This window comes from Lutra lutra, chromosome 1 (assembly GCF_902655055.1).
Source record: "Lutra lutra chromosome 1, mLutLut1.2, whole genome shotgun sequence".
NCBI lineage: Eukaryota > Metazoa > Chordata > Mammalia > Carnivora > Mustelidae > Lutra > Lutra lutra.
In genome coordinates this window covers 2493499-2514365 of record NC_062278.1, presented here as the reverse complement: position 1 = coordinate 2514365, position 20867 = coordinate 2493499, and the positions used below count along the sequence as shown (strand labels likewise).

At 49.2% G+C, this 20867-nt stretch overlaps 1 protein-coding gene across 7 annotated transcripts in view; it reads right to left on the bottom strand.

Annotated features, from left to right (window-relative positions):
• Positions 1-20867, bottom strand: part of HSF2BP (heat shock transcription factor 2 binding protein) — a 102809-nt gene that overhangs the window by 29928 nt on the left and 52014 nt on the right. For all 7 annotated transcript variants that reach the window (XR_007125294.1, XM_047718987.1, XM_047719020.1 and 4 more), the window contains one exon: positions 11166-11269. Coding sequence is in view for 6 of the 7 variants with exons in the window: in XM_047718987.1 (XP_047574943.1) it covers positions 11166-11269 (104 nt within the window). In the remaining variant the exon portion in view is untranslated. The remainder of the gene's footprint in view (positions 1-11165; positions 11270-20867) is intronic.

The window sequence follows — 20867 nt, the reverse complement described above, 5'->3', positions numbered from 1 at the left end:
CTTTTCTGTTTCCATCCTTCAGCCCAGATGGTCTCTGTGGGTCCAGCCTTCGCTCTGCTGACGCTTCGGTCAGCGGCGCAGACCAGCTGTGGAACCTGCTGGTAACAGCCCCTTCGTTTCTACTTTCTTCTTTTCCTCCTTGTACTTTATTTGGGTGGTCTCAACTTTTACAGATCTTTATGGTAGATGTTTAACTCATCAACCTCCTGCCTTCCTCTTTAAACTAATAAAACTTCTACTAAACAGTTACTTAGATGCATTTCCTCATTTTTGACATGTAATATTTTTATTGTTCACTTCAAAATATCTGATTTCTGTTACGATTTCATCTTTCACTTATGGGCTACTTAATTTCTAGATGCGAGACTCTACTTATTTTTTGTCACTAATTTCCAGCTTCACTGTACTGTGGTCCAAGAAGATATTCCTCATGATTCTGCTCTGAAGTTTGTTGAGGCCTGCTGTATAACCCAAAACACTATAGTTTTCTTTAAAGATTTCCTTTATTTGAGAAAGAGAGAATGAGAGAGAGAGAGAGCACAAGAAGGGGAGAGTCAGAGGGACGCAGACTCCCCGCTGAGCAGAGAGCCCGATGGGGGCTCGATCCCAGGACTCCAGGATCACGACCTGAGCTGAAGGCAGTCGCCCAACCAACCGAGCCACCCAGGCGCCCAAAATTCTGGTTTTTTGTTTTACTTTGAGACTGTATTAGCAAGTGCATATACAAACTCACATATAAAAACAGATTAGAACCTGACTGGTGGGTTTTCCTTTCCCTCTCAGCCTGTATGCGCTCCGCAGCCCGAGCTGGAACCACAATGAACAACACGTACTCTGTCGATGACTGTCTCGAACCCAGCCTGACGCTGTTTCCAGTGGGTCATGGCGCCCATTCACGGTTCCCGCGCGGGTCGCTTCTCCTGCCCTGTTGTTTCTTGTTTTCTCTCTCACCACCCTCTGAACTAGTTTTCACACTGCAGTTCGCGCCGTGTTCCGGCTACCTGCGGGCGTATGCTCTGCTTCTGTCATCTGTGCACTAGCCTGCGCCGAGCCGTCCAAGTCTGCAGCCAGCCGTGCCCGCTGCCTCCCCAGCCACCTCCCCTGCCACCCCGGGGGCAGGACCGCACTCCTAAACCAGCCACCTGTCTCGCTGCACCGGTGCCCCTGCTGCTGCCTGCTCCCGGCGTTCTAAGCCCGTCGCTTTGGTTCTGTTTGCTTCCGACGGTCCGCACCTACTCAGATGTCCCCACACATTTGCTTTTCCCTCCCGACCTCACTCTCTCTCACACCCGCCCTCTGAGCCCACGCTCCCCCTGATGCACACCGGGGAGGGCTGTGGGGACAGTGGCAGTTGTATCCCACCCCCACGCTGAAGAATGAATGTGTCCAGAGGCCCCGCGCACTCGGGTCAGCAGCTACTCTCCCAGCACAAGATGGGACGCAGCTGCCCCCGGGGCCACTAGCATCAGAAGTGCCGCCACCGGAAGCCACGTCTTTACTGGCCGCCTGCCTCTAAGACCATCTCTGTCCTTAACGTGCTGCGGTTTTCACTACAGTGTGCCGCGGAGTGCGCACTTCTCATCCATCCTGCTTACAAGCGGATGGACTTCCCACGTTAGGGAAACAAGTGTGGCAAACGTCTCAGCCACTCTCTCTTCAAATGTGGTTTCTGTCCACCCGCTCTCCTCCCAAAACTCCGGCTGATCCCGGGTGACACTCTTTGTCTCTCCTCCACACCCCTACCTGCTCCCTCTACCCTTCTCCCTCTGGGCTTCGTTCTCAGTAATTTCTTCAGATGTGCCCCTGTCAATGTAATTCTCTCTTCAACTCTGTGCAACCCGCTATTAAACATCTCATAAATGTATATCCAATCATTGCACTGCTCATCTCCAGAAATACCTCTGCTCCTTTTTCAGATCTGCGGGTCCTTTCTATAATCTCTGACTCTTCACTCATGTACCAATCCCTTCCTTTATTTCTTGAAACATATTAAACATACTTATTTTATACCGATCCAATAATTCTATCTGAAATCTCTGCAAGCCTATATTATCTGTCACTTCGCTAGTGATGTTTCCCATGCTTTTTGTGATTTTTAATATGTGAGCTCAGGTTATTAAAACCTTAGCTCTAACAATTCTTTAAGGACTTAGTTGAAGTCCAAGAATTCTCCAGAAAAGACTATTCTCTAAATGAGGACCACCCACGGGGTCTGAATTAAAGCCTCAAAGCTGCCTGAACACCAACCGAGGGTAGCAAATTTTCAGAAGAGATTCTCCTCCAGTACACTCAGTGCCAGAGGTCAAACAGACGACAGCTGGTCCCCAGCCCGCTCCGAGCTTCCTGGCTGTGACCTGAGATCAGCCTCTGAAGACGGAGGGCGAGGGAAGACCACGGAAAAAGCCTGGCCACTCTAGGACAGCCGCTGGCAGGTTTCATAAGCAAAGGAACGCACACACAAGGCCTGTGCCGGCCAGCCACGAGACCCGCGGGTCCCCACACTCCCCCGCCAGAATAAAACAGAAACAGAGCTACCTTACAGTCCCACAGTCGCCGTACCAGCTCTTCACCCAGAGAACACGAACACATGCATTCGAAGGGACACGTGCACCCTGATGTCCGCAGCAGCATTACCGGCAGAGCCCAACTATGCAGACAGCCCGCGTGCGCGCCCGCTGCGGCACGTGTATACACACGACAGAGCGCCACCCGCCACAAACCAGAACACACACTGGCCACTTGCAACAACGTGGACAGAGCAAGAGCGTCAGAGAGAGACCAACTCCGTACGATTCACGCACATGTGCAATTTAGGAGACCAAACAAATGAGGGGAGGGTAAAAAACAGAGAGATGAGCCAAAAAACGGACTCTTAACTACGATGAACACCCTGATGGCCACCAGAGGAGAGGAGGGCAGGGGACGGGAGAGCGGGCTGGGATGAGTTAGCGCACTCGCGTCCCGAGCGTCCAGTGCTGTACACAAGTGCTGAGCCGCTATCTTGCCCTGCCTGAAATTAGTATAACGCTGTGTGTTAACTGACTAGAATTGAAATAAAACTTTACCAAATTAAAAAATAAATACATGGGGCACCTGGGGGGCTCAATGAGTTAAGCCTCTGACTTCGGCTCAGGTCATGATCCCAGGGTCCTGGGATCGAGCCCCACACTCAGCTCCTTGCTCAGCGGGGAGCCTGCTTCCCCCACTCTCTCTGCCTGCCTCTCTGCCTACTTGCGATCTCTGTCAAATAAATAAATATGTAAAATCTTTTAAAAAAAAAAAGTAATGAAAACACTTCTATCTCCAAAAAGAGGAAGTTTACATAGAGGCCATAAGTGGGGTTCAGTCATGTATCCCTTCAAAATCATCTCAACACCACATCTCCATCTCAAGGCTACGTCCTTGGGACAGCTTGTGGGAGCAGGGAAGACAAGCAGCACGCACACTCCGAGGACGGGGTGTGCGGTGGGGGGAACCTCTGTCTGCCGGAGTCCTGCTCGCTGGTCTCAACCAGCACTCATGTCCTCTCGATGGCCTCCCCAAGAGCAGTTTTCCTGCAGTCACCAAGGGCTGGAGAAGCAGCCTCAGTTTACCCCTGCAATGCTGGTAAATGCTTCTGGGTGTCCCTGCGAGGGTACTCATCTGGGAGGGGACCTGGTCTTTGTTTCCTGTCCCCATACCCTGTGAGGCCGTGGAAACTGAAAGTCATTTTGACAAATGTCCTCAAAGCAGGCATTAGCTCAGGTCTCGTAACTTCTCTGCTGTCCCACATTCATTTGGATTTGGGGCACTGGATACAATTACCCTTTCTCTAGCTCAGAGGAGCAATTTTTTACATTTTTTTTTCATCTCACCCAGCATTTTGACTGTTTTCAGTAAAGAGAGTCGGTCTGGGATCCATTCCATCATACCCTTGGCTCCCAACTCATGCCCTGCAAAGCCGGACAGGAGGGAGATCTGTAGGAGGCCGCAGGAGCTCTCTGAAGGAAGGATGAGCGCGGCCCAAAGCCAGCTGGGAGGGGAGACGGCGGTCAGATTCTGGGCAGACTTTGAAAGTGGAGCCATCGAGATGTACTAACAGATTGGATGTGGGTGTGAAAGGAAAAGGAGCTGAGATTCCCTCTAAGGTTTTCAAAGGCCTGAGAAATCGGAACAGAGTTGTCGTGGGGAGCCCACAGCCAGAGGTCAGCGTGGGGAAGGCGAGGCACGGGGTCTGAGCACACGGAGCCTTGGCGTCCATTAGCTGTCCACACGGAGCCATCCGGATGCCGCTAGCGGTCGTGCACGGGGTGACGTCGGAAGGGCTCTCAGATAGCCACGTGGAGACGGCAAGCCGATAGTGGGAGAAGTGAGTCCGGAGTTCGGGACAGAGGTCTGGGCTAAAGACACAAATCTGGCAGGACTGACACGTCTCAGACCCCTTGGACCAACTGAGTAACCGTAAGGCGGGAGGCAACACTGTCACATGGTAGGAAACACGGCACTATAAAGTTAAAAGTGTGATGGAAATACTCGTTTGCGTGAGCAGTTACATAACGCGTGTGGCCACCATCCCAACACACCCTGCCCTCGTCAGCATTCACTGGCCTTCTGCGCCAGTTCTGCAGCCTACGAGGAATGTTAGGAATGTGGAGAAAGCCTGGGGGAAAGCCAGGCACGTAGCTGAACAAAGGGAAGGAAAGTGAAATCCAACAAACGTTACAGGAAATGAGGTTGTTAAGGCAGGGACAGCTCACAGCAACTGGTCCTGTACTCTGGGTCCGACAAGTCCAGATACGCGAGACAACCTGCCACCTTTAGGCCACAGGAAATAAAAGAAAACGAGCTTTCACTGCCGAGACTGAATGCTAATACACACTAAGACGCTTGGGGTAGAAATCTTCATTTCGCAGATCAGAAAAGTGGGATTCTAAAAGGCTGGGTGAATTCCCAAGTAGAAAATCTGCAGATTTAATCTGAGTCAAATGCATCCAAAGTTGATGTGTTTAAAAATCTCCCGACGGGAGAACTGATAAAAAAATAGGACCCCATTATTGACAGAAGCAATGAAATCCTTTTTCCTAGATCACCTAAAAAACTAGAGGAGATTTTTACTTCTCTAGTGTATTTCACAAAGCAGATCTACCTAAAAGCAAAGGGGTACAGGAAGCCGGTTTTCAAATTCTCTCCTAGCTCTAAGCAGTTACAAGGGTCTAGGATGCAGAAAACCATCACACCACCACCGCCGAGCACCAAGAAGCGTAGATTACTTTTCAGGAAACTATTTTTGTTCCTGTTTTCCTATTCTGTAATAAAATAGACACTCACCCTCCTAAAACACATACCAAATTCTGTAACAAGTTTCAATTTTTAAGCTGAAGTAATTCCACAGGGAATTCAGAGGTCGAACATCCTTGTCTCTGACTGTGGTAACAACTCTAAAGATACCAGGAAACAGACTCGCAGAAGATTTATTCGGGTTTGGGCGGTGCTCACTGTGTCAGAAGAACAAGCAGTTGTCCTCGTGGACAAGGAAGCCCGATGCCACAGTGGGGAAAAGTGGCGTTAAGGCCACTTCACGCCCCCACCCCCCCCACCCCCATCCCTCCCTTACTGGGCGTGACCCAGAGTGTCCACAGGAACCGCCAGCTGGTCGAAGAGCGCCATCTCTAGGGAGCGTCAGGAACGGACACTCGCGGGCAGCTTGGACCTGGAGGGCTGTACAAATTAAAGGGAGACTCACGACAATCTTCACTCAGCCCCGGACAGTTTCCGGAGCACCACAGCTGAAATGGGCTGCCCAGAACACGGAGCCACAGCCCTGTTCCGACGAGCGAGCAGCCGGCCGAAGGTGCTGAGGGACCCCCGGCTGCAGGCTCCTGAGACGGAGACCGTGTGGTTCCAGGACACCCATCTCCGAAGCAAGCCAAGCCGACCTACAGGCAGGCAGGGGGCGGGAAGCCGCTCGGGACTAAGGCTCATGTCTGAGGGGCTTCCGGCCAAGCAGCAGGCCGACAGAGCGGCCGGGAGGTGGGGTCTGGAGCCCAACCCTCAGGACTCCTGCTCAGCGGCTGTATAACCTGGAACAGGCTACTGTGCCCCTAATGCTCCTGCTGCCTCATCCATAAAACAGGATTTTACCTTATCATGGAATTTGGAGAAATCAATCTGTGAATCTACTAAAGCACTTAAAACAGTGACTGGCCCTCAAGAAGGAGCAGGTACTCCCACCTCATTAGCCTCCCGCTCTCACCACCCCCTCCCCTCCCTCAGATGCGGTGTGCCTTGGGCGCCCAGGACAACCTCCTCTGATCCTCTGGGTCCCTCCATTCATGTTCTCAAGAGAAGACAAGCTATTTGGTGGGGCGCATTGGGGGTTCAGTGGGTTAAAGCCTCTGCCTTCGGCTCAGGTCGTGGTCTCAGGGTCCTGGGATCGAGCCCCGCATTGGGCTCTCTGCTCAGTGGGGAGCCTGCTCCCCTCCGCCCCACCTGCCTCTCTGCCTCCTTGTGATCTCTGTCAAATAAATAAATAAATAATCTTTAAAGAAAAGAAAACAAGCTGTTTGGTCAAGCATGAAACCCTGGCGGGTGGGTGTTATCAGGCAGTAGGAAACACAGCCCGGAGACTACAGAAGCTGGGCTTGATCCTGCTTGCTGGCTAGCAAGTCCGCAGGCCATAGGTTCACAGGTGTGGACAGGAGAGAGACGAGCCTCCTGAGCCCAAGAAAAAGAATCACACTATTCACCACATCCACACTGTGCCAGTCCCGCAAGACCCAATCCCACAGGGCCATGCGCAGGCCAGGGGTGTGTGACACGAGAGAAGCCCCGAATCTCTCATGATGGGTAGTGAGCCTGCCCGACCTTTGCCCTGGACGGAGGCACTACCTGTGCTGCGCGCTCGTACACACCCGCCCTTGGCTCTCTCTCCCGACAAGGGTGCTCGCTGTACTAGCATCCTTCCAAAGACAGCCCGGAACAAAGGAGGTCAGTTCCTCTGCTCTTAAGACATAAAGAAACATGAGAGACCGTCTCCCAAGAGTATCTAAATAAATAGACATATACACTGTGTTCGTGGCTTGGAGGAAGCAATATTGCTAAAATATCAATTCTCCCCAAACGAAATGTCAACACAACATAATCCCCATAAAAATCTCCAGAGGATTTTTTTGGTAGAAATGCAAAGAACTCAGAAATAGCCAAAACAACTCTGAAAAAACTAGAACACTGCTAGAGTATTTACAGCACCTGACTTTTAAGATTTATTATAGATCGCTTCTCGGCCTTTTGGCTAAGATCAAGTGTAAGATTTATTATAGAGTGTGGTATTGGCATAACGGTACAGAAATGCATCCACGGAAGAGAACAGCGAGCCCCAAAGCGCACCCTCACACCCGCTGTCGTGACTTTCACCAGAGGAGCACAGGCCATCCAGTGGAGAAAAGAGCCTTCACGCCAACCAGGCAGCCTTACGTAACACAAGAACCGGGACGCCCACCTCTCGCAGCGTGCCAGTCATAATCCAAAATGGATCAGAGACCTGAATGTAAAATGCAGAACCACAGAACTCTTAAAGGAAAACAAACTTAAAATACTTAAGATCTTGACTTAGGCAAAGATTTCTAACCCCCCAAAAAAGCACAATTCATAAAAGAAAAAGAATAAGTTAAACTTCATCAAAATTAAGACTCTTGGGCACCTGGGTGGCTCAGTCGGTTAAGTGCCTGACCCGATTTCGACTTAGGTCATGATCTCAAGGTCATGAGATGGAGATCCATGTCAGGCTCCACGCTCAGTAGGGAGCCTGCTTGGGAGTCTCTCTCCCTCTGCCCCTCCCCCTGCTCTCACTCTCACTCTCTCACTCTAAAATAATAAATACATAAATCTTTATTTACAAATATTAAGAACCTCCAACCTTCTTTGAAGATGCTCTTAAGAAAACAAAAAGACAAGCCACAGCCCAGGAAGAAATATCTGCATTTGTATCCAGTATTTGGATTTGTATGCAGAATACAGGAAGAACTCTAGATGCTCAATTAAAACAGCCCAATTGTTTTAAATGGGCAAAAGATAAGAAAAGATACCTTATCAGAGAAGACACATGGATGGGAAGTAAGTGCACGAGAAGATGCTCAGCGTCACAGTCATAATAAAATTGCAAATTAAGACCACAGAGAGGCAGCGCTATGGTCCTGTTGGACTATTTAGAGTGAAGCAGAGACACACAAGCAGCCACGAGCACGATGGGCCAAACATGGACGGGCTGTTCAGGGGCGTGCAAAACGGTAGCATCCACCTTCCGTGCCCCCAGATGTGCCACTCCACAGTATTCACCCAAGAGAAAGGAGAGTGTATGTCCTTGCAGGGACAGATTATCACGTTCCTAGCAGCTTCGCGTGTAATCATCGCAACCTGCAGACGATCCAGGCATCTACCATCACCTGCATAAATAAAGTAATCGTGGTGTACCCACACCATAAAACACTACTTAGCTATAAAAAGCAAACAACTATGAGTCCACACAATAACATGGACGGGTCTCAAAACAATTAGGTTGATGAGAGAAGCTTGGTAAACGGAGTGCAGGATGTTATGACGTCAGGTACATAAACTCGTGGAAAATGAAAACAACTTCAAGTGCAGAAAGGGGGTGAATGTATCTGGGAAGAGGGGAGTAGAGGGGTGGGAGGGAGGCACCCCCACTGAACACAGGTACCTCTTGGAGGTGACGCCCACCTCCACTCTTTACCGCACAGTGATTTTACAGGTGTATATTCACATTAAAGCTTATCGTTTGCCTCAAATATGTGCAGCTCACTGCAAATCAATTATAACTGAAAACAGCTGTTACAAAAAATAAGCATTCACCACCAAGTAGAACTGAAGCTCAAATAGAGGTCAATCTAAATAATGAAAAAATAAGGAAAGTCCATTTGTCGCGCACCTGAGTGAAATATGCACCTCCTAAATACACAGCGTTAAAAGTTATGATGAATAGATTGGGACAAAATCTTGGGTTAAATTCATGGTCAGACACTGACCATCTCATATTTCTCGGTACATCTCCTGAGGCAAAGGAAACAAAAGCAAAAAAAACTGGTGGGACTTCACCAAGATAAAAAGATTCTCCGGGCATCTACGTCGCTCAGTCGATTAAGAGTCTGATTCTCGATCTCTGCTCAGGTCTTGATCTTGGGGTTGTGAGTTGAAGCTGCACACTGGGCTCCATGCTGAGTGTGGAGCCTACTTTAAAAAAAAAAAAAAGTGACAGGAAAAGTTTCTGCTCAGCAAAGGAAACCATCAACAAAACTAAAATGCGATCTACAGAATGGGAGAAGATATTAGCAAATAACAAATCTGTTAAGGGGTTAGTATCCAACATATATAAAGAACAGATACAACTCATCACCCAAAACACAAATAATCCAGTTGAAAACGGGCAGAAGACATCAACAGATATTTCTGCAAAGAATGTACCCAGAGTCCCAACAGACACATGAAAAGATGCTCAGCGTCACTCATTATCAGGGAACACAGCTCAAAACTACAACGAGATCCCACCTCACACCTGTCAGAATGGCTAAAGTCAACAACACAAGAAACAACAGGCGTTGGCGAGAGTGCAGAGGAAGGGGAACTCTACTATTGGTGGGAATGCAAGGTGGGGCAGCCCCTCCGGAATGCACGACGGACGTACCCCCAAAGTTAAAAACAGAACTATGCTACCATCCAGCAGTTGCAGTACTGGGTATTTACCCAAAGGATATAAAATCACTAATTTGAAAAGATATGTGCACTCTATATTTATAGCAGCATTATCTACAACAAATTATGGAAACAGCCCAAGTGTCCACCAACTGATGAGTGGATAAAGAAGATAAAGAAGGTGTCATATATACACAATGGAATATTGCTCAACCATAAAAAAGAATGAAATCTTACCATTTGAAACAACACAGATGGAGCTAGAGGGTATCCTGCTAAGGGAAGTAAGTCAGTCAGAGGAAGACAAGTACCATAAGATTTCAATCATATATGGAATTTAAGAAAAAAACAAATGAGCAAATGGGGGGAAAAGAGACAAACCAAGAAACAGACTCAACTACAGAGAACAAACTGATGGTCCCCAGAAGGGAGGTGGGCAGAGCATGGGGGAAACGGGATGGGGAGTAAGAGTACATGTATCGTGATGATCACTGAGTAACACAGAAGTGTCATCTGTATTGCACACCACAAACTCCTGTTTAACACTGTATGCTCACTACACTGGAATGAGAATTTTGTAAAATAAAATAAAAATAAACTAGTGGTCAGAGAGGAAAACAAAGAGTAGAGAGAGCTTTTATTTCCAAGAAAACAAAAACTCCACGTACACATAACAAGTACGTAACATCAGAGCTGTAATCTCAGATTTCCTTTTCCCCCACGTGCCTCCACCTGGCATTCAGGGGCCCAGACAACACACAGCGCTGTTTTGTCCACAGAGAAAGGAGCAGGTAAACACCCTTTACCAGCTGTTTTATTTTTTTTTTTTTATTTTTTTTTTTTTTAAGATTTTATTTATTTATTTGAGAGAGAGACAGTGAGAGAGAGCATGAGCTAGGAGAAGGTCAGAGGGAGAAGCAGACTCCCCATGGAGCTGGGAGCCCGATGTGGGACTCGATCCCGGGACTCCGGGATCATGACCTGAGCCGAAGGCAGTCGTCCAACCAACTGAGCCACCCAGGCGTCCCTACCAGCTGTTTTATAAGAGAATTTTTCTTTGGGGGCACTTGGGTGGCTCAGTCAGTAAAGCGTCTGCTTTCGGCTCAGGTCTTGATCGCAGGGTCCTGGTATCGAGCCCCACATCAGGCTTCCTGCTCCGCGGGGAGCCTGCTTCTCCCTTTATCCCTTCCCTGCACTTGTGCGTTCTCTAATAAAATCTTTTAAAAAAATGAAAATAAGTATAAAATGTTTAAAGGTAATTTTTCTTTGTGTCACAAACTCCTAACTAACCCGAAAGAGCCTTTAAGCAGCAGAGCTAGAAATAACCCAGCACACCACTGCGGCCTCCACAGTTTGAGAAGAATGCTAACACCTCAGGACAATCAGTCCCAATGTTTCTAACACCCGACACCTTCCTCCGGCCAGAGGGGAAGAGGGGCCCAGGCACTATGAGAAGGTTCACGGGGACACCCTGTCCTCACCACTTAAAAGCCACCAGAGCAGCGGGATGAATCCTGGGCTCTCGCTGATGTACTTCAAGCCTTTCAGGTTGATGCTCACGTTGTACAGGGACATCAGCAGTAACCTGGAACGGAAAGAAGACAGGTTGAGCTGCCACCCCACACGAGGCCTCACCCTCGACACTCCTGCTGTGACAGGGGCTTTCCTCCGCTCGATGTCCCATTCTGGAGGCGGGGTGCTGGGCACCGCAGGCAGGACGTATGTGAAGCAGTACGGCTCCCTGGGACACTACAGGAGAACGGAAGCTGCGGCCACAGGCCCACAGAATCCCACCAGGACAAAGTCCACAATCAAGGTGTAGAGCCGCAGAGAGGGTCCCGCAGAACACCTCAAGACCTGACTTAGTGAGCCCTCTCTCTGTCACGGCTCCCGCAATTACACACAGGCGACCCCCAGTTCGTGAGGATACTGCACGCCAACGGTTCGGTCAGGGCTTGCAAGCTAACCCTGTTCTTTGCACTCAGGGAACACGGTCCGTGATGTCTGGGCAGCCCGCGCTGGCCACACGCGTGTGTTTGATCCGTGGCGTCAGGCACGAAGAGCACCACAGCCCCAGCCAGCTCTCGAGACAGGGCAGTGTCCGAGTTAAACGGGGTCCTACAAGCTATCTTGCAAACAGAGCACAGCTGGCAAGTCAGAGTCTAATGAAACCAGGAAAACTCTCAGACAAGGTTTCTAACACTACTGCAGAGTACGATCCCAAAATTTCACAGTGCGAAGCAATTTCTTTTAAATGACTACATGAAGATCGGCAAAGCCCTGAAAGAACGAATGAGCTTACAAGAAGCGAAGGGAAAACATCCGTGATGAGAACTGCAGGAAAGTGCAGCTCCAAGCAGGCGTGGGCTCAAGAGGTTGGTTCCAGAAGCACACAGCTTCAGGCCGACAGACTGGCTTTGCACAGATGGACAGAAGGAAAAGCCTCAGACCAACCCAAGACAGAGACTCCCATCACACAGCCGCACACAAAGCCGGGGAAGAGTGAGCCTCCAAGCTTGGTATGAATAAATGCTTTCTGTGTGGCCTGAAAATCCACAAGCCGTGTAATTTTAAAACAAAGGAGAGCTGGGAGGTGCCCCTGGGGGGGCTCAGTCAGTTAAGGTCTGACTCTTGGTTTTGGCTCAGGTCGTGATCTCAGGCCTGGAGCCTACTTAAGATTCTGTCTCTCAGGGGCGCCTGGGTGGCTCAGTTGTTGGGCGTCTACCTTCAGCTCAGGTCATTATCCCAGGGGGGATCCTGGGATCGAGCCCCGCATCGGGCTCCCTGCTTGGCAGAAAGCCTACTTCTCCCTCTCCCACTTGCCCTGCTTGTGCTCCCTTTCTCACTGTGTCTCTCTCTGTTAAATAATAAATAAAACCTTTAAAAAAGAAAAAAAAAAAAAAAGATTCTCTCTCTCCCCCTCTGTCCCTCCCGACCTCCTCTTTCAAAAAACAAAGGAAAAGAAAAAAGGGACAGGAGCCCCTCCAGCTCCCTGGCCAAAGTAAACATGCTCTGGAAGGAAAGGACTGTCAACCTGATCTTCAAAGAATCCCCACAAATACAGCACTAATGTGACTTCATGACAAAAATCACAACATCATGAAAGACAAAACCCAGAAGCAACAGCACCAAGAACCAACAAGAACCAAAATTTAAAAAGAGAATTGTCATTCTAGTAATGATCAATTGTGCAACAGAAAATGGGTACGTTTACGTTCAGTAGGTGTAAATGGCGTAAAAGGAAGTTCAGAACGCCATCGGGGAGCTAGCGAGCACATAAATGCCCAGCCCACCCAAAGGAGAACCTGGAAGAACTTACACGAAATCCAAGTGTAACAATCACAGCGTGAAAGTTCAGGGAAAGGGACGCAGCGGCAGCAGGTAAGGACGGGTAAGGGACAGAGCAGGAGCAGAGCACAGGTGCGGGAAGGGGGAGCCCAGACAGGCGGGACTGCAGCTGGGGCCACGCCTCCTCACGGCAGCCACGAAGACGCCCCGTGGAGAGTGCGAGCTGGGAAACCAAGGACGGGCTCAGACCGTGTTGATCCCCTCAGGCGAGCCAGGGTTAAGAACGCAGAAAAGCTAACTACCCAAGTGCTCGCTCTCTCCAGGAAAAGATACCAGGCCCGGAGTCCAACGCAGATGGGCAACGTCCAGTGTACGACGGAGTTACCTACCAGCAGGGCCCACTGGGGCGCCGAGAGTAAAGCACCTGCTTTGGGGGCAGATGTAAGGGGTGCCAGGACATTCAGTAGCCAGAATCTTTAAGATGTATGATAAAGCAAGTTTTTAAAAAATCAAAACTACTCCCCAAACTCCACAATCAGCACAACATCAAAATTTAAAATCAAGATGGGATCAGTAATAGTGTCATGCCGAGACACGTTGGAGCCTGAGGCAGAAGAAAATCCATAATAGCGATTCAGGCCATTAACAAGGGCCTGATGAAACAAACTGTGGCACGTGCGTCCGCGCAGGCCACACAAACTCGAAAGAGCTGGTTGCTGAGTGCCACGGCTTACCCAGGGCCTGGGACAGGGTGAGCGCTCAGTTCAGACAGGGACAGTGAACCCACCCCCGTGACTGAGGGCCTCAGCCCGGCAAGGGGCGCAGAAACAGTCTTCGTCTCCCCGTATTTCGATGGCTTTTTCAAAGTCAAGGCAATGCTACCAGGTTCAAGAAGACGACACTAGACCATCGCCCGCAGGAGTAGTGATGCCCACGTCTGGGACTACGGTCCTCAGCCTCCTCGCAGGCTACAAAATGAGCCAAACTTGCCACTCCTTTCCAGTTCTCCTGACAAGTTCTACACATTTCAAAACCTACTCACCAGTCATCTAGCTCTCCAGTTATTAAAAGCGTTCAAAGGTCGTATTCATAACAACAACTTTCTGAGGCCTCCAATCCAGGATTCTTTTTTTTTTTTTTTTTTTTTAAGATTTTATTTATTTATTTATTTGACAGAGAGAGATCACAAGCAGGCAGAGAGGCAGGTAGAGAGAGAGGAGGAAGCAGGCTCCCTGCCGAGCAGAGAGCCCGATGCGGGGCTCGATCCCAGGACCCTGAGATCATGACCTGAGCCGAAGGCAGCGGCTTAACCCACTGAGCCACCCAGGCGCCCCCAATCCAGGATTCTTAAGAGAGGAGTTCTCGCTTCTGCTCACCAACACAGGGAGCGGGAAGTCCTTAAAACACAACGTGCTGTGCACACGGCTTCCACGCTACAAGACCAGGGCTGAGTCACTGCTATAGAGACCGATGGCCCCCAGAGCTTGAAATAGTTTCTATCTGGCCCTTGACAAAAAAGCACTGCAACCCCTGCCTTAGCAAATGAACATCAAGTTAGCTGATCTTCTTTAAAACAGAAAAGGTGAAATTAACATTTGAGAGATAACTGGAATACGGGGCAAATTCCAGGAAACACGTCCAGCTGAAATCCTCCACTGACGGCCACTTAACTTTACCGCGGCAAAGATGACCCACAAAATTGACAAATGTCTTTAAGATTCATATTTGGTCAAAGTTAGGCATCGTTAAGAAGCTAGGATGGATAAAGGTCATTGTAACGACCACAGAACCACCTGAGACCCCGTGTCATTGCCAGGCTACATCTCGCAGAAGCCCAGAGACGGCTCCAAGGTCGCAGAGGACTTAGCAAACAGCAACCCCAGAGACCTTCCTATTTCTTATGCAAGTGCTTTCTGTTCCAAGATTTCTATCCTAACCACAAATATTTTGTAAATAATGTATCGAGTTTCCAATTGCAAAGTCAAGAGAAACTGCTCATTGAATGCACTCTTCTGGCACAGGGTTACTAGAAGTAAATGTTGTTTCCCGAACTACCGTAGGACTAGGGGTCAGACTTTCTTCCAGTGACAAAAACAGTAAATTCTGCTTCCTATCCCAAAGCTAAGCAGATGGTTTGTCATAAACGGATTTACAGACTCCAAAAGACAACTTGCCGCTCTGCAGCCTTGGGAAGTGCAGACACAGAGGACATTGACAATGGAAGGACAGAAAGCCAGGCTAACAGAAAGACACCTGCAAACTCGAAAGGCCACAAGAGCAATACAAGAAACTCTCCTTCAAGGAAAAGGACACTGTCTTCATGTAGCTGTAGCAGGCCTGGGGCTCAGTGGACTGGCCTGGTGAGAAGCCCGAAAGCTGTCCTGGCAGTCTGCTGCACAAGGCTGAGTCATTAGAAGTAAAGGTGAGTGACTCAATGATCGTATTCATCTTGGAAGAAATTACAACTAGAAACAACGAAGAATGAACACACCTGGTACTTCAAAACCAGCCAGCAATGAAAATAAACAAAAAGGCTTGTGACGTCCACCCTCCAGAAACAAAAGCCACCAACGGCTCCTCTAGGCTAGAATCTAAAGTAGCCAAATTCCCACCACCAGTTGTGATGCTAAGGAACAATGAGAGAGAAGCAACCGGACGTCTCAGACCAAATGACGGACAGAAACTGGCAGCTGGAAGCCTGCCAAACTTGTTTAAAGACGTATTTATTTATTTGAGAGAGCGAGCACGTACGCAGGAGGGAGGAGCAGAGGGAAAGAGCATCCCAAGCGGACTCCCTGCTGCGGAGCCCACGTGGGGCTCGATCCCAAGACCCTGAGATCATGAGCTGGACTGAAATTGGGAGTCAGATGTTTAACAGACTGACCCACCAGGCACCCCTTTTTTGGAAATTTCATTGAGCATTTACTATGGGCCCATTATAGGAGCAAGTGCCTGTCCCATTAAATCTTCAGTTTTTATTTAAATGCCAGGTAGTTACATACAGAGTCGGATCCGTTTCAGATGAACAATACAGTGGCTCAACACTTCGTACATCACCCAGTGCTCCTCAGGACAGGTGCCCCCGACTCCCCATCCCCCCTACTTCCCCCAGTCCCCGCCCACCTCCCTGTGGTCACCATCAGTGTGTTCTCTCGAGTTGAGTCTTTCTCGGTTTGCCTTTTTGGTTTTTGTTCCTCTGCTCATCTGTTTTGTTTCTTATAGTCCACATGAGTGGGATCATATCGTATTTGTCTTTCTCTTATTTCACTTGGTATAATTCTCTGTAGCTCCAACCATGTCATTGCAAATGGCAAGAGGTCATTGTTTTTTCTTTCTTTTTTTTTTTAAAGATTTTATTTATTTATTTGACAGACAGAGATCACAAGTAGGCAGAGAGGCAGGCAGAGAGAGAGGAAGGGAAGCAGGCTCCCTGCTGAGCAGAGAGCCCGAGGTGGGGCTCGATCTCAGGACCCTGGGATCATGACCTGAGCCGAAGGCAGCGGCTTAACCCACTGAGCCACCCAGGCGCCCAAGAGGTCATTGTTTTGAGGGCTGACAACATCCCGTGGTACATACGCCACGTCCCCTTCATCCGGTCCTCAGTGGATGCACGTGGGCTGTTTCATAGCCCGGCTACTGTAGATAAAGCTGCTGTGAACATCAGGGGGTACACGTCCCTTTGAATTAGGGTTTCTGTATTCTCTGGGTAGACTCCTAGTAGTGCAATTGGTGGACCGTAGGCTAGTTCTCTCTTGAACTTTCGGAGGACCCTCGGCACTGTTCTCCACAGAAGCTGTACCAGTTTGCAGTCCCACCAACAGTGCACAAGGGCTGGGGCGTCTGGGGACTCAAGTGGTTAAGCGTCTGCCTTCGGCACAGGTCGTGCGTGATCCATTCTGAACGTCTGTGTGTGGTGTAAGAAAGTGGGCCAGTTTCTTCTTTTGCATTTTGCTGTCCAGTGTTCCCATTTGTTAAAGAGACTGTCTTTTTTCCATGGGATATTTTTCCTACTCTTTCAAAGATTAACTGACCATAGAGTTGAGGGTCCGCGTCTGGACTCTCTGTTCCACTGGTCTGTGTGTCTGTTTTTGTGCCGGTGCCGTACTGTCTTGGTGACAACAGCTTTGTGATGCAACTTCGAAATCTGGAATAGCTTTACTTTTCTTTTTCAAGGTGGCTCTGGCTGTTTGAGGTCTGTCATGGTTCCGGACAAATTTTAGGATTATTTGGTTTGTAATGTGGCTCCGGGGACCTGGGTGGCTCAGTCAGTTACGTGGCTGCGTTCAGCTCACGTCATGGTCCCAGGGTCCTGGGATCGAGCCCTGCATTGGGCTCCCTGCTCAGCAGGAAGCCTGCTTCTCCCTCTCCCACTCCCCCTGCTTGTGTTCCCTTTCTCGCCATCTCTCTGTCAAATAAGTAAATAAAATCTGAAAAAAAAAAAAACAAAACAAAAAAAAACACAAAGATTCTGTGGCTCCCCTCATCCAGCTAGTAAAATCTGTGTGTGTGACCTTGAGCAAGAGTCTATAGGTTAATTGTTATCTAATATGTAACATCAAAGGCCCCAAAAAAGATACAAAGAATGATACAATATCCTCATCCCTGGTTAAGAAATAAAATCTTGTCACCATCATCAAATCCCCTTTGTGAACTCTGTCGGAACACAGATACTTGAGGGAGGTGGGAGCCACCCCCGCGTCGGTCACACGTCACGGCCAGCCACGCACTTCTGGGTGCTTGCACAGCGCGCACAGAGCCCAACAACTCCATCGTCCATGCCTGTGTGGGTGGCAGCACACCGTACGTGGCCTTCCACGCCATGGGGAGACATCTGTCTACGCTGCCTTGCACAGTAACAGTGTATTTTCACTGATGCATCCCCATTGAGTCGATCACACTCCAGTCACCTATTCTGCTGCTGACAGAGGCTTTCAAACATGCGGTTTCAAACGCAGATGCTATGACGTTTCTGCACAAGCGTCCCAGTGTTTACAGTAACAGCTTTTCTGGAGCATCTATGTAAAAGGGGATCACCTGTCCCAGCACGGGCACACTAGCCGCAGCAGATGCCGCCCACCGGCCTCCGCCTCCCGCCCACTGGCAGAGTGGACAGGCGTCAGCGTTCCCTGGCCTCACGTCTCTCCAAAGCTCCTAACTGTCAGATACCGATTTTTCCCCAGTGAAAGAGAAAGAAAGGTTATCGCGTGATGGTTGTGATCCGCGCTACAAGTGAACTCGAGAACCTCTTCCACCCTCACGAGGCCTGCCGGGGCTTCCTCTCTGAACTGCAGGATTCTCTCTTTCACCATATGTGTGTTAGGTTATTTGCCTTTTTCTTAACAAAAATGCCAAATACAGCTTTTTTTGGTTTTTAAAACATGTACATAGATGATCAAACTAGTTCGAAACCCTAAAAAACATCTTTCAGGAGAATCAAGGTTATATTCAAACCACCACCAACCAATCTATACCTTAGTACTAGACCACGTCACTGGATGGCAAACATTTCGTGGCTGAAAGCTCTACTGCCTGAGAAAGAGTAATACGTAGCAGCTCCGGATCCCAAATGATAGACAGAAACTTCGCAGAAGCTCAGATGACCTTTGTTAATATCTGGAAATGCTGCCTAAGATTTGTCCTCAAACGTACTTCCCTCTTCAAAATATTTAACTCTTAACTCTCAACTCTTACATAACTCTTAACATATATATATATATATACACACACACACACACACACATATTAAATTTAATATAACTCTTAATATAACTCTTAACTCTTACAATATTTAACTCTTAACCAACCAAGATACATTATAACTGTCCTTAACTATAACTTTCCTCCTGCATAATAAAGCTTTGATTAGAAATGACTGAGAAAACCCAATCATGTTTGGAGATTTCTTTTCAACTGGTATTAAGCTGTTCCTTATGTGAAGGTCTCCAGCCACCCAAACGCGTGGTAACACTTTGTATGACCGTAGCAACAAAGCAGATATAACCATCGCCCGAAAGTGAATGACTGTATCTCACTTGCTCCTTTAGCATCCTTTGCTGAGCACCTCCTGTGTCTCATGCCTTGGGAAAGCAGAGCTGAAACAGTCTGTGCCATGCAGAAGTTCACAGCACGGAAGAGGGAAAGAAACACACCCGCCGGATGCATTGTGGTGGCACTTCCAGAGTCCCCCTCCAAGCTTAGTGTCCTCAGGGTAGTTCTAAGGCACTGCCACAAAGACATTTTGTGGAAATGCTTCTAGAATCATTATAAAATACAGTCTGCGTTCTGACTATCCCAGACAAGTTCTCTCCTCTTTGGAAACTGGGATTCTGCAGGGAAAATCAGCCCACGGGTCCTTAGGATGGTGAATCATTGCTCACCAGGGCTCAGCTCTGCAAACAGAGCGACAACCACTCAGAGCCACATCTGTTCAAAGATGTAACGATGCTAGTTTGGCTTTAAAGTATGGAGTGGTCTTCTGCAGCGCTCACAAGCTGCTTCTGCAGCAGAGGGCCTGGGAAACTCCACACGCAGGACTTCTCCCTGACTTAACCCTGCTGATGACCACTGGGACGCCGTCAAGTGGAGGCATAAACCAACCAACAACTTCTTCAAGAAGCAGAGCCAAGTACACCCCAACTCCAGGGGCATTTCTAGAATCTTCCACCCCTAGGTGCCTGGGCAAGAAACACCTTTGCAGAGCTGCTATCTTCTCCGGCCATCCCTGACCATACCCACCATATACTCCCCGGGCCCTGAACAGTGAAACGTGCCCTTTGGATAACCCACGGCTGGTACAGAGGAAACACATCCCCTTCACAGAACGTGTGTCTCAAGCCCAAATCTGGGGGGGGGGTGCTGAGAACCAGTGGTTTTCATCACTCAGGAATGTGGATAAGCCCTCTCTGACTACCTCCCACGGCTCGCCCTGCCGGAGGTCTCTTCTCTCTGGCTGGAAAGCCATCTCGAACCTGGGCCTCCAGCAAACCCATCTGATGATGTCTCCAACAGGTCTGACCCTCAGCAGCAGCTAGAACAAGACGCTAAAAGGCCTCTCACGGGCTGTTCGATACGGCTGGTAGAATTGTAACGAAGGGCAGACAATGAAACAATTAATGAGAAAATTAAATACAAAAGAAATAGTGGGTACTGAGAAAGGCTGGAAGTTAGCCTGATTCTCGAAATCCAGATCTCCCACATGAAACAAAAGTTTTGTTTGTCCAGCTCTTGAGTGTCAAGGACAAGGGCAAAGCCAGTGTCACGTTACAGCCGGCAGGGAAGAAGACACAAAACAGGAGAGGCTCGGAGTCCACACCAGCTTCAGTGTCAACATGACGCACAGTGGCCCTCCACAACCCCAAGGTCATGGTGCAGGCCCAGATGCTGCATGCAGGCCTGGGTGACAAGAACAGACACCAGTGGTGACAGGGGAGCTCCCGACACGGCACGCCCTGAATGCATGGAGAAGAGGTGACAGGGCTGGTCACCAGCTGGTGGCCCTGAAGTCTCTAGCCTCGGCGGATGGAGCCTGGTCTAGGCCGGCCCGGCCTGCACCCAGGCACCCGAGAGGCTGTGCTGAATGTGAGAACTGCCCACAGTGCAGCAGCCCCGGCTGGTGTGGCAGGAAGGCGACCCCCTTGGGGGCCTGGAGGCCAAGGCTTATGAGATATACCACTGAGGCAGACAAGCAGTCCTACCACCCAGCACAAAGCACCTCAAGAGGCCCAGCCTCGGGGCGTGTGTCTGGCCACCAGATAGCGGAATTTTCTAGGTTTGGAGAGTCTTCCCCTGAAACAAACAGATAAACCAGGGCGAGTGGGAAATTCTACAGCCCAAAGAATAGGACACGGAATGAACTCACTGAGGCGGAGCCACAAGAATGTCACCCTGTGGGTGTG